This window comes from Leptonotus elevatus, chromosome 7 (genome assembly GCF_054856555.1).
Source record: "Leptonotus elevatus isolate MCC_2025b chromosome 7, RoL_Lele_1.0, whole genome shotgun sequence".
Lineage (NCBI taxonomy): Eukaryota > Metazoa > Chordata > Actinopteri > Syngnathiformes > Syngnathidae > Leptonotus > Leptonotus elevatus.
Window position 1 is genome coordinate 6,451,182 of NC_141245.1, and position 19,029 is coordinate 6,470,210.

The window sequence follows — 19,029 nt, forward strand, 5'->3', positions numbered from 1 at the left end:
CCCATTTCTTGTTATTAATGTATTAATATTAATTTGATTTAGTATCATTTCATTTCACTTGCCTCTACTGCAAGACTGATAATGATACAAGAACGATATTATATAGGTTCAATGAAAACTAAGCAAAATATCAATCTAAAAGGATCATGTGTAAAGTGCATTGTTTATCGGAACTTGGTGACGGTCCTCAACATTAACAAGCTTGGCAATAAAAACAGAATTCAATTCACATTGTACGGCAATGTGATAAATAATTTTATCCTGCAACATAAATTGCTGTTGTGCTTGTGTGCCTTGATGCATGTGTGAGTCTGTTTAACCGCATCACTGTGTGTGTTGTTTGACAAAAAAAATTCCATGCATGTGTTATGTGTGTGGCTTGACTGATTAAAACAAAAGTTTGCCACTCACTTATGCTTATGCACGTAACTTGAGGACTCACAGGAATTCCCGCAATGTCAACTATGTCAGGCTGGATGGATGTTAAACATCGTCAATTGACGTTTGGTGGCTCCCATTACAATACATCGCTTTGCATGACTTTTTTTAATCCATTAAAAGGCAGCGGCAGACGCATCTTGCGACATAAATATGACGTGGAAGCCGGACGGTAATTCAGCCGGCAGGCTAGCGCACACTGGCTAACCCGGTGTCGGTACCAGATGTGATCGGGCTGCCAGATTGTATCGGGGTCGCCTACTGATGACGTCACGCTACTTGATTATCCGGAGATTATCCGTTTACAAATGTTCAATAAAGTTAACCAAATATATGGACTGAAATTGTCAACACGTAAATAAACCTAAGGATATAAAAGCAGGATACTTTAAGATTGAAGAAATACAAAAAATAGATTGAAGCGCCTTCGAGTTTGCCAATGACGTCATTACAGCGGCGCTAACGAAATGCGCGATTCAGACATGTTCACTTCTGTTTTTTGTTTTGTTTTTGTTTTTAGCAGTTCACAAATCACAATACATCACAAAAATAGTCTTAATGATAATAGGAACACATTAGCAATCTAAACTGACAATATTTGTCACATCTCAGGCAATTAATTTGTGTATTTATCATTTATTTAATCTATTTTATTATTTATTCGATATAGCTAGCTTTTATATTCTTAGGTTTATTTACGTTTTTACAATTTCAGTCCGTACATTTTGTTACTTAAATTACATTTTAAATATTTTTCTTTCTAATGTTTGACGTCAACTGGATAATTTCCAGTCAATCCTGTAGCGTGACGTGTTCGTTAGGCGACCCCAATACGACCTGGCAGCCCAATCACATCTAGTACCGACACCGGAAGTAGATTTGTCTGTCAATGGACGCGCATCTGACACCGGCGTACCTACAAAACAGCATATCCGTTGGATTAACATACAGCTTGCACTTCTGTGCATGCATAGTAGAAACGGGTTGGGTGTTAGGGTTGAGTTAGGATGAGGCTACAAATAGAGATTACTGTACATAAGGTCAGCTATACGGGTATGCTTATCTGACTAGGTATGCTGATCTGACAGAATACCAGCTCTCTGCTCACTAAAAAGAGTTGGCTCTTTTGGTTCCTAAACAGCTCCTCAGAATTTTTGGTTTGTTTGTTCTTTGTTTTTGATTGTTTGTTTGATTGTTTGTTTGATTGTTTTTTGTTTATTACCAAAGATAATGTAAATCCAACATCAACATGTTCTGCTCACTCCAGGTCATGTAATATTATATTTCATGTCATTCAACATTCCACACCACTGGATATCATTTCACAATTTTTCATTCAGCCCCTCAGCCTTTACAGTCACACGCAATTACTTCAGAAATTGCATTCTTTAGTGTCAATTTGTTTGATTGATTTTCGACTTCGCAACTCGGATCTCCGATTTTAAAAGGGCAGTCTGTGCACGCACGCTTCCTGGTATGATGTTGTAAAAGTCAGACTTCTACACAACGCATTGGGTCTGCCTTGAGGTATTGAACCAATCGTAAAGCAGAACGTTGTTAGGGTTCTGGTCACAGGAGGACTCAAACTGCAGAAACAAGTGCAGATTTGGGTCTGGGTTTTTACTGAAAAACCATAAACTTGCTATGAGCCCCATCCTCTGAAGACAACTGCTTGCTAACAGTTTGTCAGACTAGCACATGGCATCCGCTAATCAATGTCACCCTTCCAGCAGCACGCCTGTCTGCTGTTACACAACTGCGCCCCCCCCCCCCCCCCACCCTCCTATTTAGCACTGGGCTAATGTTTATGTCTACTACCATGTCTGGCTTCCCATTCTTGGCTTCATCAATAAACATTCCTTGACATTACCAATAGACATAATGCACACATTTTATGGCTAATAAAGCACTAGAGGAATGCATTACCCGTGCATTATACTCTTTTCATCTGGAATTCAATTGATTCAGCACTTTTATTAATAAATGTAAAATCATAATGTAGGGGTCACCAACCTTTTTGAGTCTGAGAGCTAGTTTTTGGAGACTGATGAATACAAAAGGTTACCAGTTTGATACATAATTTTGAAATAACAAATTTGCTTAAATTACAGTTAATAATATTTTGACTATATTATTAATAATTAATGCCATGCAGTACATTTCCAGTATGGGAAGACACTGATCATATAAAATACTTATAATAATTAGGAAACAAATAATTATCAACATGCAACTATACTTGATTTCTATAAATCTCAGCCACTGTTTACATTTTCATGTGATCGCTTGTAAAATATTTAGAGAAACTCACAATGTCCCATCACTGGCGAGATATTTTTAGAACCGGACAACAGGCTACTCAGGTGCCTATGGGCACTAAGTTGGTAAGCCCCGATGTATAGCAACTGCTTGTTTTACACTATTTGCTGGCTAAAATAATACAACAATAGCAGTACTTATTGGGCCTCCAGGCCTAACAAACAGGGGCACCGTATGAGGGAATAAATAAAAATATACAGTATAAATATGTTTTCATTCGTGGTGCTGACATGGTGGAGCCCAATGTGATAATTTTCTCAAAGTACAAACTCTCACTAACTCAGCCAGTTAGTATCTTATAGCTTTCCCGTCTCTCTCTCTCTCTCTCTCTCTCTCTCTCTCTCTCTCTCTCTCTCTCTCTCTCTCTCTCTCTCTCTCTCTCTCTCTCTCTCTCTCTTTTAAGGCCCTTAAAAAGTTTGTGACTTTTTCTTTCAGCATCCCTGCGCGTTTGTAATTATTGATGATTAAATAAGACATGCCACAGGAAGTTAGAGGCCTTTGGTAGGTCATTGTTTTCAGATGACTCCTTTCACGCAGTAATTTCTGAAGGAATGACTGTCATATGAGCTGATCTGTGAACGTGCTACCATTTACTCAAATCTTTTTAGGAATAGAAGTCATGGGATCGGCTGAGAAAGGAAGGGTGATTAGGAATAGCATGCATTTGCACGAGTGGTTCAATGCACCTTTGTTGGCATGTGACTTGTTTCACTCAAATAATATCATTGTGTGCCTCCACCTTAAAATCCTTTCTCAGACCGGGTCTCCAATATAGTAAAAATTTAAATAGCACTCAAATGAATGCCAGTCCTTAACATTTCATCTGACTTGTGACAAGTAACAAGTTACATGCAAAGTAATGCTTCGAGTGAAGCTCCTTACACTGAATGTGGTTGACTGGGCCTGATACTTCCTCCTGGATACTTGCATGATACGCACATGAGGCATCCTGCAAAAAGTTTTCTGTGAATTCATTATTTTCACAAAACGCCACAACGTCATGTCTGTTGGGGAGAACACACACAGCCATCAATGCAAATTTGCATAGCAAAGATATTTAATTTGTATTTTTGTGAAATTAAAGTCTCTAAATAGCAGAGTATGTATGAGCCTTTTAAAGAGACAGTGTGTATATATGTTTTTTCAATGTTCATGTCAAAAACCCACTATATATCTGCTACGGATACCCAAAGGAGGTGACTTAGCGAACGCAGTAATTGGTGGTAGGCTTGTGAAGTGTGGTCTCTCTGAGGTACTGTTCAATCTTAGGTCATTGCATTCTATTAGTTCACCACTAGATGGCAAACATTTCTACACACTCTCCCTTTAAAACAGGCTTCCTCAACCCTGGTCCTCAGGGCCGGAGTACTGCAGGCTATACTGTATGTTTACGTCCTCCACACCCGATTCAAAATATCAGGATTGTTATCAGGTTTCTGCAGAGCTTGCTGGGGAAAAAAAATCATCTGGCAAAGGAGACAAGTTTGGAGCCGTCTTAAGAAGCCACCGATTGCTGATTCCATGCAGATGTAGCTCTGCCCCGCCTTCCTGCACTGCCCTGGCTGAGCGAGAGAAAGGGAATGTGGATCACTATGAAAACACTGAAGACAAAATCATAACCACAAAAATGTGTTTTATGTGAATGGTATGAAGTTGAAAATGAAATGCATTGAATTTACATTTTAATGTCCTCCTTATGATAATCTAACTTTCCTGGAAATTGCCTGAAGATGGTCCTGATTTGTTGTCTTTGGTAAGCAGCAACGACAAGGATATGTGAGGCGTTCAGTGTGGCTGCCTACCCAGTCATTCATGCCAGAACCATGACTACATTCAGTTAAATAAAATTAAATAATTTTGAGTTATTTCAATAACTCATTTGTGTTAAGATGTCAAGCTAAAAAAAAAAGTGCTTAATTTCTCAAATAGGGTATGATTATATTTAGGTCAGCTGTCACTTCCCGTGGCTTGAGGCATCAGATTGAGTCAATACTGAGAGATATCCATGTACTGTATTTATTGCTACATAGTCGTGTTGTTTAGTTGAATATTTACTAAAAGTTATATGAAGATAATTTAGTCCAAGAAGAAAATTTCTCCCTGCCTATGAATGAAAACTGAAGGCTGGCGGGAGCAGCCAAGGTATAAAGGCATGTGAATAAATATGGGACACAATGACTGATGGCTCACGAGTTATGTGCTGGAGCATGAACCGAACGCCCCCCAAAAAGTAGTTAAACTTTAACTGCCCTTTCTCTCATGGATTTCACAGTCTATATATAGCAACACACTCAAACAAAGATAAAACATCCACTTCACTGAATAACCACCTAAATTATTACACTTTGAAATAAACTATATTAAATGAACTAAGCTAAGGCAACGTATTGTAAAAATACAATATGGATATATTTGATCAATCAAGTCATTCAGTAGCCCATTGTGGTCAAACAAAGGTTGATCATTGACACTATGTTGACATACACCATGTTCCACAATAAAGCGTTTGAATATGTAATGGCCTATAATGGCTTTCAAAATATTGTTTCTCAAAAAAAAAAGAAAAAAAAGATTAGCCGAAGATAAATTTCATGCAAAATGTATGATAAAATTATGTTGTTGGGCCGTACTAGGAAATAATCAGTCTCTATGCCAGGTTGATACATTGTGCTCATTTGATAGACAACCTCTTATTGCTTTCTAATCCCCAACTATGTCCTACGTTTCTAGTTTTTACTTTTTTGGAGACTATTTTTAACTTTTGTAAGCAGAGAAATTCTAATTTTCAGGCTAAGCTACCAACTTCGGCCTGACGGCTACTCCACTGCTTGGACACTGGTGGGGGCCTCGGCTGTTTGGCTTCTCAACTGCCTTTGTTCCCAAATCTCTAGCCGATTAAACATTAAGTATGAACTTGTGCGCCGCTTGCACCCTTCTCCCTGAGAGGCATTCCCTGCTAGAGGCACGTGTCTATCAACTAGAGCACTATAATTTGGTAATTGTAGATGCGGTGGACACAACTATACTGTAGCATAGGTTGTAGACAACCTATTAGTCCAGTTAGTATTAGCCCTAAGAGGCTTGCTAATCACGGTGAGCCTGTACAGACGCAAAACATATTCAGCCCCTGAGCTAGGCCCACTCCACCTAATTCTACTGACACTTTAGTTATAGATGACTCCATCTCTTGTAAGATTAAGCGTAAAAACCCAGCCAACGTATGTATTCCTGGGGCCAGAGCACCCGACATTTGAGTTAAGTTTAGGGAGCTAGCACTAGCACACAAGAGAGTTAGACACCAGTGAAAGGCCCAGCTCCTCAGTTATGGCCTCCCATGTCCAATTATACTAAAATGAGGCAATTAGAGATTACTTAAGAGGAACATAGCTTGGACGGGCCTATGTAATGACAGTTTTACCCAGGTCTGGTCAGTAGTGACTACTAGTATACAATATCGTAATCTACAAAACCATGTGATAAATGTGGCTTTTTGTTTTGTGTTCAGCTTTTAACCTAGAGATATAGAGCCGTTTGTATAATCTATGAAAACATTTTAAATCCTTACAAGCATAATCAACCATACAAACTATATTTTGGGTCAAATGTTTTAGCCGTGAGTCTGTTTGTGTACAAGGGCCAACCAAAAACCTCAAAAGAATGTTTGCTCTCAAAGTTCAAAATAACATTTTATTTGACCATTTCCAGACAAGACCTGCATGGAAAAACTGTATATGTTAGCTAATGTACTGTACGTCTGTACAGCTCAAACAAGGAGAGTAAAAAACAAACTCATCAAAGTTCACAGGTCTTTTTTTTTTTTTTTGAATAGGTTTAAGAATACAGTACAGACATAAGACTGTCAAGATATGTACAGATACCATATTTTGCATGCAGAGAAAATGCCCAGAGAGAGGTGTAGCAGGTGTAAAAGCATGGAATTAGTTGTTCGTTTCAAAGCCTGTCACTCTTAAAAATAACAAATACAAATCCTGGGTTGGAGATACTTTATTGTTTACAGGAGTAAAAGTGTACAGGTGTTCAACCAATTCGCCTTTAAATCCTGCTGGAAAATAAAATCATTGTCTCCAAAAAGCTTGTTGGCAGCGGGAAGCGTGAAGTGCTCTAAAACTTCTTGGTAGATAGCTGCGTTGACTGTGGACTTGACCAGAGACAATGGAGTCACACAAGAAACTGACAATGACAACATGAACAATTTTTTTTTGCTTAGGGCCCCAGTTTGGTCAGGATCAGCCCTTGGGAAATGCCAACATTACATAACACCCACCCACACAATTCTAAAAGACTGGTGTGCAAAGTTTCATTATTCAGCCCAATTTTCATGATAACTGTTGCGTAAATACACTTTTTAGAGATATGGACTCTTGAATAAGGCAGTTTTACATCCAGGATTGATGAGCAATCAATATCTACAACGTGCATACGTTACAATAACAATTTGTCCATCTGTAGACAAGAGGTCAGCCGTGCAGTGCACCCTTCTCGTTCCACTTTCCAGCTGGCAGACGATCTTTGCCCACAAAATAAAAGCACTATCACGTGAAGTAAAAGCGATGGGCGGGGCTACGGAAGCCCTAACCAATCACCGCGTTTGTATATGTTTCTCATTCAACGATAAACAGTAGACTTCAGCCACGGGTCTCAGTCAGTCAGGCTGTGCTGTGTCCATCCGTTGCGTTGTTGCGCCACTGGCTACAACAAACCATAAACATGAACGCAAGCCATAATGCATAGTGGGGAATTTTACCGCTTGTAAAGCTGGAGACGCAGGCCTGTCGCGCTGACATCGATTTTACCACCGGAAGAGAGTGCGAGCGTTACAAGCTAGCTATCTATCAAGGGTAGCTATTGCATGCCGTCGTTTTTACCCTGCCACTGACCTCTACAACAACACACAGACGTGCTGAGTATCATTTATTAGTGGAGCTGATATCGGCCCGTCTCCTCAACCCGGCTCCACTTGTCTCCCGCGTGGTTGCTGCCCTTTGACGGTTCCCGAATATGAGACACAATGAGTCAAAGAGATTCTCTAGTTCATCTGTTTGCGGGAGGGTGAGTAGAATGTATTGTCATGCCATCTACAGCGAGAGCAAGCTAGCGCTAGCTCCACGCCGTAGTCTGTCGCCACTTGTCCCTTGTCATCGCAGATCCAAAACAGTTTGACGGCTCTATTGATGCGATACCCTTGCTCTGTGGTGTTCCATGTTAACTTGCTTCTCTCGGCCATGCTTTTGCATCACGTAACATCGAAGTGTAAACGCCTTACGTTTCAATGACAATTCAATGGTTGAGTGAAACGTCAGACTGAGGTGGGCGTATAAGCGAGGGCGACCTCGCCAACTCTTTCAAATCTTACGTGAAATACTACAAAATCCTTATGTGAAGTGTAATTATATGTGTCATGTGTCAACAGAAGCAAAGTGAAAAGCACGTTGTGTAATGGCATGCGACTGATTTAACACGCATTCCCACGCCATTCTTTCAAAGTGAAACTTAAACTGAATTTCCTACCGTATTTCTTAAAATTAAAAGACAATGTGTGAGTCAGAGTGACTATGCGTCCATTTGTACTACTGTATTTTGCATCAGTGTACTGTATTGTGTTCAATGTTATCGTTCAACAACACATGCAAGTCATTTGATTTATCTTTTTTATGAAGCTGCTTTATCCGAAGCTTGTACAGTAAAACCACTAACTGACCTATGCCAAAAACTTCGGGACAACTCTTATCTCATCTTTGGTGTCGAAAATGACCTCCTGACTGAAGATAACTGCACATTCTCAATGGTATGACCTGACCCAGTAGTTGTGTTGTGTTTATAGATTTTCAGCGTATCATTTTATCAGAGATATTTTGCTCTACAGTGTATATATAGTAGGGCCATACAATATGGCTAAAATAAAATGTAAAAAAAAATTGTCTTAAAAATAGAATTGTCTTTTTTTTTTGTCAATTTCACCTCCTTTTAAAAATGACTGAACGTACCTGAAACAAGTTTTGTCGATTTGTTTCCCCTCTTTTTAGCTAGTTTTTCAATTGGTTCAGCAACCTCACCTAAGCCATTGTTAATTTTGTCAAAAGCATTTTAAATATTTAAATGATCAACATTTCAAATAAAAATGAACGGTAATATATTAACATAATTTATGTGTACCAGCAATACCTTTGGTGAATATAATATAATTATTAGTTGCTTCTTCCACATAAAAACTAGTAAATGAACAGAGCTGTACCTGTGTGTAGTTGACTCGATTCTTAAGGTTCTCAACAAAACAAAAACTTATTTGCTCTTGTTTAACTTTTCCTAAATCTCTTTAAATGACTGTGACATTGAATAGAACCTTGTTGTTATTTCCCAAGAAACACAAAACATTCCGATTCTCTCGCCTGGGCGAGCCTACATGCTACAGATCGTTAGAATTCCAATAAGACACTGGTAACGTTATGCAACATTGATAATGTGCTTTGTGATTGGCTGATGACCAGACCAGGTTGTACCCTGCTTTTCACCTAAAGTCAGCTGGGACAGGCTGCAGCTAGGGATGTCACCATCCAATATTTTAGTGTTGACTGTTCTATTGATTATTCCATTGATTAAGTAAATGTATTACAAAATATTTTTTTGTGTAACTGTTTATTGACTGATGATGGTTGTTTATTTGGTATTGTTTAATGATTTAAACAAAGCCCTCCCCCAAAAAGGTTACTCTCATATGTAGCAACTTGACTACATCTCGTTAAGTAACTACCTCATTCCAAAAAAAATCGTTTTGGCTGTTTTCTAATAGATGTGGTGGCACGGTGGGAGCCATATTGACTTGCCCACTGGAAGTAGTGAAGACGCGTCTGCAGTCATCATCCATCAGTCTCTATGTTTCTGAGGTTCAACTCAGTTCCGTTAATGGGGCCAGTGTGGCCCGGATGTCTCCACCAGGTCCCTTGCACTGCCTCAAGTGAGTCTCTATAATTCTCCTGTATGTTGCATTTATTATACGGTTCAATCCATCTTGCATAAATTAATTGAGCCAGTAATGTGCATCATTCATGTCCAGTTTTCTCTGCTGTCAAAGAAGCTTGTTTTCAGTTCCTTGCTTGTCCAATATACTGCCTTGTTCAGTCCAACAAGGCCAAAATCACACGTTTTTGAAAGCATCACAAATTGTGTGACAAGCGAAAATGGACCGCCGGTTTACGAAACTCACGAAATTCCCAATGCTTTCTGTTCGTCTTTTTCACTATAAATCCGGTATACCGCTGCGTGCTGCATTCCCTTCCCCCTCCCCTCCAGCCTTGAAGGAGTGGGTGGCTAAGATTTAGTAGCGGCGGGCTGCTGCTACTAAATGAATATAGAGGAAACACTGGAGCTGAGTTGTGGTGGCCCAGCCAACACTGGCACTGCTCCTGATTTAAAACAATATGTAATACAATTCCAAATTATATATATGTAGGCCTACCTGTGGATGAAATAGTGAAGCGTGTAGATTCAGCAGCCAAAATGCACTCAAGTACGGGTGATCAAGGCAGCTGCTTAAAAAAAAAAATCCACAGTCTCCAATACCCAGTATCTAGATAATTTGATTTAAAACAATACTGAACAAAATTCATTATCATATGTTGGCCTATCATTTGATAAAGGTGATAAGCATGTGAGCATAGTGGCCAAAATATAGGTGAGTAGGTAGCATCAGTGGGTGATGAAGGCAGAATGTAACAAAAAATATTTGTCTTGTGGTTTGTTAATAATCTGAGTAGATTTTAATCACGAGCCATTCAAAGCATAGTAGAAAACATTATTTTTACAACACGCAAAATAAAAATAAAAAAGGACTTTGGCAGCAAGTTGGCAATGTCAGTAGTTGTTCTATTTTTAGAACCCAACTAGTTATTTTCTCCGGGTACTCCGGTTTCCTCCCACATTCCAAAGACATGCATGGCAGATTAATTGAACACTCCAAATTGTCCATAGGTGTGATTGTGAGTGTGGTTGTTCATCTCTGTGTGCCCTGCGATTGGCTGGCAACCAGTTCAGGGTGGACCCCGCCTACTGCCCGAAGCCAGCTGGGATAGGCTCCAGTGCCTCCCGCGACCCCTGGGAAGACTAAGTGGTTAAGAAAATGGATGGATGGATAGTTCTTTTAAGAATGAAGAGCGCAAACTTTGATATTGAAAAGTTTGTTCATCGTAAGATATATGTTCGTTTGCTGACAAAAAAGGCATGGTAATAGCTCTCTACTTGCGAAAACTAGTTTTGGGAGGCCAATGTTTTTCTTTTTCTTTTTTAAACAAAACTCGACTACCTGACACAAGTAAAGGCATGCCTAAGTAACAGGTATAACGTTAAATATATTTAGGCAATGTTGTTGTGTCACATTTTTTATTTTTCTATGTCAATGTTATTTTCAGATTAATATTAGAGAAGGAAGGACCCCGCTCACTCTTCCGAGGCTTGGGACCAAACCTGGTGGGTGTGGCACCTTCCAGGTGAGTTGATAACAATATATCTTTCCTCACATTAGCAACTAGGGGTGGGGATTTTTAGCGACCTCACAATTTGATCCCATTACAATTCTGTGTGGCAAAAAAGTGTTTAACCAGCCACGATTGCACAAGTTCTCCCATTTAAAATGTTGAAAGAGGTTTGTAATTTTCATCATAGGTACACTTCTATGGAAGCCCGAAAGTGTCAAAATTCAATAAATAAAAACGTCATTTTGAAATGAATATATTTTAGATAAATAACAGGCAATTATGTAATGTGGCCATTCAATTGTAAAATGTGTTAGTATTATTATGAAGTGTTCATGCTATTCTTTAATATGTAACAAATATTTTATTTTGATTAAATATTTCATAATGATTATGTTAACAACGTCATACATGACATTTAATTCATTTTCCAAGGTTTTATAAGATAAGAATGTTTTTTATTATTTTTTTTACAAAGTCAGTTTTTATTTCATGATGTCCTTTTCCACAATGGCATTTCTATTACATAATGGCGTTTTACAGCCGAATGACTTGACCTTGTCAATCAAATCACATGAGGCGGAGCCAGTTACGTGATTGGCTGAGTCCGTTATACAGACAGGAGTAGCAGAACTTGCAGTATCGATTCACGCGTGGAGAGTTTATTGGCTGATGAGGAGCCGTGGCAATCACGTGTTTGTGAAAGAATGGCTGCGGGAGATAAGTCACTTTCAAAAGTACTCCGAGAAGAAGCAAATCGTTTGGAATCGGGTCATAACGTCTTAAGGCCTTCACCGGAGAGAGGGTTGCAGCATGAGGCTGTGTCACAGTTTAGAAGTTTAATTAACAGTCCAGCCTTGACGCTAAATGCTAACGCTGGTGACCACTCGACGCAACCACTGCCGACTAACAACGCTTATAACCCGTGTCTAGGAAAACTAATCGGTCGTAGAGGATCAAACAGGAGGCCCAACCCACTGACTTTGATTGACAACACACCAAGTCATTCGGCTGTAAAACGCCAATATGTAATAGAATGAAATAAAAACTGACCTTGTAAAAAAAAAAAAAACGTTGTCTTATCTAATAAAACCTTGGAAAATAAATGAAATGTCATTTTTATTAAAAAGTATGACGTTGTTAAAATAATCATTATGAAATATTTAATCATCTATGTGGAAACTGCAGTCAGGTCTTTTGTCTGTTCTTGCATAATCCATTCAGGCTTGATTCCATGAGCTTGGCATGGAAGAATATGACTGTGATCAAACATCCTCAGGTAGAACTAGAACAGATTGTGAGCAAAGTCCTCTTGCCAACCAGTTGCAAACAGGGCCTCTTGCAAAGATCTAAGGGTGGCAGGCAGTTCACACCAAAACAGCAACTTTTGGGAGGCTAAATAAATTCAAGCAGAGAAACTGCAAAAAACTCACAAGTTCAATGGACGCAAGTATTGCCAAGCTTCTATCAAAATAGAGGTCCTACGTTAAAATGTTGCTTTTGATGCACGATAACTGACTCTTTCCATCAGTAACTTCCTGCTTCTACAAACAGATACCAATAACCGCCAACCTTTTTTCTTTTGTAAATTACACGAATATCTATTGTTGCAGCTTAAAATAATTAAATGTTCCAATCCTGCTTCCTACTAATATAGCAGGGTTGGAGGATGACATAAAAAGAGTGGTCAACAACAATGTGCAGTCGCATGTTTTGCTACTTTCTGAACTCCAGTCAATACAGAATCAAAAATCTCTTGAGGGCAGTGTGGTGCCATGCATGAATGGCGCACACACACCTTGAGAACAGAAGAAAGCTGCGATTGAACTCTATTAACATAACTTGTTTTTCATAGTGAGAATCATTTGTGCGATTAGTGTTATCTTACCTGTGTGTATGTTGTTCCACAGTGTTTGTGTGTGAATATTCATTATTTAAAGGAATGTCACTCCCGAAGTCTGTGCTAATTTCTCATTAGCGTTTCAATAGGATATTAAATTAACTTAATGATGTTTTAAAAATGTAGCATGTGTTTTGTAATTAAATACTCAATGTGCATAATTATTTTTGTTGCTGCAGTGTCATTAAACAGCTTAAAGCATGCTCAGAGACGGCAGAATCACATATGCTACACGCTTGCTTTTCTATGCAAGCAACATGGTGGATTCATGGTACTTTCACAACGCAAACTTGTAAACGCACCGGGCTTTTCTTGCATGTTAATTGTTTTTATTTTATTAAAATGTTTAAAGATCGACAAAAGCCAAAATGTAAATCACAATTAAATTTACAGTGCGAGTAAATAAAGGTAAAACAATCTGCAAACATCGGCCATTTGGACAATTATTTTGGCCAATGTTTGAAAGGCCATAATCAGCCAATTTAATAGGATTAATTAGGTCGGGCCTTAATAATTATTGGTCCGAATCCGATACACATCGTGCATCCCTTGACCTGTTGATGTTTTTAATTGAAAATAGCTTTTGATAATACAACATCCTATGCTGCAATGCAATGCTGCAAATTCAACAAATGACTATTTTCTGCTTCTGTGGCCTGTTGGACCACCCTTGGTCACTTGGTGTGGTTGGTATCCTGGCGGCCGGGCTTTTCTCGGGATCTCGTAAAAAAAAAAAAAAACGGTGCCCGATTGTCTGCCACACATGAAAATTAGTTTGCCGACTCCCACACAATGTGTGAGAGTTCAGTCAGGTTTGGACGCATCGCTTGATTTGCGACTAATTTAAGAATAATAGTAATAGTTATCTTTAGGCTTTTTATGTCTGGAGTGTGCTACAACAACAACAATAACAAACAAGAAATGAAGTGGGAAAATCTCAGTTAGGATCACCAGAGGCAGTTTACTTATGTGCTGTCGCCACCCAATGTTGACACTTTCTGGTTCACTAGATTAAGGCCATGTGCACATGTGGGTTGATTCACTTGGTTAAAGGGACACAATGATACTGAATGTGGGTCATGTGAAAGTACATGTAAATAGAATATGAATCAGAACATAACCATCCAGTGTAAATTGAGGCGTAGTTGTCAATGCATTATTATGTATCTGTTGGAGTCATATTCTTAGATGAGACTAATAAGATTTACACGGAATAATGGCTTACATATAATAAATAATTTTGCTTTCTAGTAATGTCAAAGTAACTTAAGCTTTTTATTTTGTGTCAACAGAGCCATCTACTTCGCTGCTTACTCCACAGCCAAAGAGAAATTGAACAGTGTACTGGAACCTGACTCCACACAGGTTCACATGGTATCAGCTGGAATGGCCGGTATATTAACAATCTCACTCATCCCCACTTAGTAATGTTTTTTTTGGTGTGTGTATTTCAACTCAGTGACCTTTTCCAGAATACTGTACGCATCACAAATTAAATGGCGACTCGTACCATGTGGGTAAGGTCAGAAAACCAGTCAAGATCAGGCTTACAAAGCTGCCAAATGTTACGGATCGTCCATATTTTTTTATGGAGATCAATGATTGCTTACCACCTGTAGCACTGATTTTTCCGAAATTATTAATTATTAAATTAATATGTAACTGTCTCTTCTGCTTCATGCTTTACATGTGCAGACGGTCTGTGGTTTAATGTCTGCACTGAGACTGTAGAAAAGGCTACTAAGTGTTTAATTGCTCACCAAAGATGAGAACTGATTATGCTTTGCGGGTGTAGACCAGAATCCAATCAAAACAAGAATGTGCTTAATTCATAGACTCCTACATAAATGTCAAAAATACGGCAACAAATGACAAGTTTAAAGATGTGCATATTAATGCCACCAGGTTATCATATGTGTTAAACCCCTTCAACGATGTCCGTTTATTTGTCAATCGAGTTGTACAGATTGTGGGTCAGGTTGTTTTCACTGAAGGTACGACATTACAGTGTGGGTCATTCATGCTGCTGGAGCTACAAATCTGAATGTCGTCAGTGTGTGTAAAGCTGAATCTCACAGGTACACTACAGTGCTATTTTTAGCTCAGCATGACTCAGACTTTTGCAGCCAAAGTCAGCATTAGTCACACTGACACCCTGGTGGCAAAGCTACTGACCAACTGCAATGAGACCGGAGTGGGCTGCAGTGACGGGTGATATCTACCCATCTGATTTCTATAATAGGGTAGCGGGTGAGGTGGAATCTTTCCAGCTGCCTTTGGCCTGAGATACTCTGGACTGGCCGCCAATCATTCGCAGACAATTATGTATTTTTTGTCTGTGAAATTAAACCAAATGCCCATAGCTCCACAGCATCTATGTCAAGTTTGTCTTTGCTAATACCAGGTTTTCATATTTCTTAATAATAATAATAAAAAGAATCCTTAAAGTTGTTTTTTTAGCAACTAGCTGCATATCAGCCTGATAGCTCTATTTCTTCTAAAGCATTTTGTTTTTCTCTCTCGATTTCTATAGGTTTTACAGCTATTACAGCAACCAATCCCATATGGCTAATAAAGACTCGTCTACAACTGGATGCCAGGTACGTCATCATTATGTCACCGCTAGACTGACCTATCTGGTGCGGGGAAAAAATAGGGTTGGCTTTCAAGTACAAAATGTTCCATCCCCGAAATGAGTTTCTCATCAAATTGGCACAGAACGCAAGACTCCACTTTCAAAGTTATGATGATTTGACTCACCTGTGGTTAAATTTGTGGAGATTATTAATTTTGATATTGAAAATTTGGCTTAGCAAGATGTTCATTGTGTACTCATTTTTACAATAGTATTAATTTATTTTATTTTTATTTTTAAAGAAGTTTTTATGTGTGCATATTGCAGTCAAGCTATATATTTATTCTGAAAGGAAAATAACAAATATTGTCTTTGGCCTGTTCATTTAAGTTGAGAACTGTTTGAGATCTTAAGTAACCATGATGGTTACAACAAACTAGCAGCTGTAAAAACTTTATTCTGAAAGTATTCTGGGTTTTTTTGTGTTCCTTTCCAGAAATCTAGGAGAGAATAGGATGAGTGCGTTTGAATGTGTGCGCCGGGTGTATCAGTCAGATGGCCTACGAGGCTTTTATAGGGGCATGTCTGCATCTTACGCCGGCATCTCAGAGACTGTGATCCACTTTATGATATATGAAAACATCAAACGCCGGCTCTTGGAGGCTAAAGCACCCCAGAACATGGACGAGCAAGAGGAGGTAGCCAAGGATGCTTCAGACTTTGTGGGGATGATGCTTGCTGCTGCCACTTCCAAGACATGTGCCACATCCATTGCTTATCCTCATGGTGAATAAAAATCACATACTCATTTGATTTGTCATTGGATTTACTTGAATCTCTCTTTTGTGCAATCCTTTACAGAAGTGATCCGCACGCGACTACGTGAGGAAGGCACCAAATATCGCTCCTTCTTCCAGACTTTAACAACAGTTCCCAAAGAGGAGGGCTTTCGTGCCCTCTACCGCGGCCTCACCACCCACTTGGTGCGACAGATCCCCAACACCGCCATCATGATGTGTACTTATGAGATGGTGGTCTACATCCTGAATGGTTAATGTCTTCATTCCTTTATTGTAACTCGTCCTTGTAATCCAGCCCTTGTTCAGTCTTGGAGAGAAAAACTTGGAAAAACTGCTGACAAGCTACACAAATGCTCACAAGACAACAGAGGCAGCATCTCGACGCTGTCTTTTCGCACCAAAGGCACAAGGAAGTTGGAAAGATACCCATGCTGATTTGGGGTGTTGCAGTACAAAAAAGCCCTCCATCATCTCATTACTATTGATACTACTCCATTTCCCACAATACAAATTTTTAAAATTGTAGTTGCACTTCATAAGTAATAATGCCTACTGATTTATAATTGACTTAAATGAAGCAATTCTGAGTCCAGTGTAGATGGAGGGGAATGTGCCTTGTGTAAAAAGACAGGATGTGAAAGATGAGGTTCAGGATGAGGATGAGATATGAAGCTCTGATGAATTTGCACACATGTATCGTGGAGGTTCAGGCACTTAAGGAAACTTAGGGTTTTGTCGTATATATACAGTTGAGTGGATTTGGGCTTTGCAACCACCTAACCTTTCTGCTCTTGCTTTTCATGCATTTAGAATTATCTTATCCCCACATGAAATTAGTAGGAAACTAGTTCTTTATACTTGAGTTACAGTACAGGACCAATAATGTGTCAGCAAAACCACATTACTGGGCCTGCTTTTTATCTAATGGAATTTAAATATGCAGGCTTAAGGAAGTACACTTTGACATTTAAAACAAAATATATATATTCATGAATTGACTAACACATTGTAATATTGATATATTAAATATTTGCTTAAATAGTAAAATTCTATTTGTCTGACTGGTAAAAGGCAAATTAAAAACACCCATTCATGTTGATTGGAGAACATTTGACAGTTGTGAAAATGCGATTTCTCTACATTTACTCATGGTGTCTCACAATATTTTCTTGAATTCTCATTCCTGTTTTGTCATTTAGAAAATCCAGACTTGTTGTTCAGGACAATCCTCTTAGTCTTCCCCTGGAATTTTGAGGGTCAGTTCATGTTGATGAATTACAAAGTCACATGGCTGTCTTACACGCACAATAATAAATATACATTATAATTGTTGGGCAATCATTTTATACATTTTAAGTGAAGTTCTTTGCTGCTTATATTTAATTTCAAACTATTTGCCACCTGTTAACAGTGATCATTATACTATACTGTATTATGCTAAACTATTACTTTGTTCAATTAATAACAATATTGACAATGCCCACAACCACTAAATCGAATTTGTCCATTTTTGCTGTCATTGGTCACTTTAATTGAGCTCACACTGCCTACATATTGAACAATTCTAACAGCCTAGCTTCAGTGGAAGGGTAGTTTTGGCTAGACATTTAAATGGGATGTGCTTTACATGTACTAAAGATTGTGGAAACTGCCCTGGTCTGTTACCCCAATATTTGTCAGATGCGTATGTGAAGAGTGCTTTAGATGAGCCCCATTGTAAGCATTCTTACTCATAACATCAAAATACACAAGTTAATTGGGTTACCATGCAATTTGGTGCTGGTTCTGGTTGAATTGGGGTTTAAAGCTTGTCAGACAGTCAGTCCAGATAGTCTAATGTTGGTTGGTTGAGTTAATTTTACCAAACCTTAAAAAAGTCAAACTTATCTACATTGCTCCGTGCCATGAGGACTAGAATGTCCTTTTAATTGCAGCGAAATTAACCGAAACTGGAAATATATCAATACAGTATGCATCTTTTCAATTATATTGTACTGCATGTCTGCCTGCTGTTCATGCAGTCTCACCTTCATCCAATGGTTATTGTTTTGCACCCATGTTTGCATTGTGTGCTTGTGAATGTACGTGTTGTGTGTGTGCTTGCCCAAATAACAGTCTGATGTTATTCAGTCATGTCTTGAGCGTAAGAGACTAGGACTTATGTATGCACTCAGTTAAGGAACTGCAGGTTTTTATCTTTTTAAATAAATTGTTGCCTTTTTCCTGCTGACCCTTTTCCATGTTGTTGTTGATGAGTCTACTTTTAAGTGGGACTCTGTCTATGCATTGCCATAACTTGTTTTGTTAAACAAGTGAGTCAATAAACTGGAAAGAGTGCAAGTACAGTCTCCATGTCTTCATGGTTTTTAGTTTTGTAATGCGGCGTTTTAACAGCAGGTGGTGGTAGTTGTCCAGTCTGCTCTTTCTTTTCTTTTTTGTAATTTTAAACATTTGACTTGCGTTCCGAGTCACACGGCAACCTGCAACTCGGAGAATGAGAACATAATTGAC

General features: G+C 38.8%; 1 protein-coding gene across 2 annotated transcripts; it reads left to right on the plus strand.

The window, feature by feature from the left end:
* The first annotated feature begins 7,382 nt into the window (after window positions 1–7,382).
* LOC147170671 (solute carrier family 25 member 36-A) lies at window positions 7,383–18,858 on the plus strand. 2 transcript variants are annotated; one of them, XM_086081221.1, is made up of 7 exons: window positions 7,383–7,827; window positions 9,566–9,730; window positions 11,181–11,258; window positions 14,436–14,536; window positions 15,677–15,743; window positions 16,215–16,504; window positions 16,580–18,858. In XM_086081221.1, exons 1-7 carry the CDS (start codon window positions 7,787–7,789, stop codon window positions 16,771–16,773), a joined length of 936 nt encoding a protein of 311 aa, XP_085937347.1. In that variant the 5' UTR covers window positions 7,383–7,786; the 3' UTR covers window positions 16,774–18,858. The 2 variants fall into 2 exon arrangements, with proteins under 2 accessions (XP_085937347.1, XP_085937348.1); XM_086081222.1 differs by having other exon boundaries at window positions 16,583–18,858.
* The last annotated feature ends 171 nt before the right edge of the window (window positions 18,859–19,029 follow it).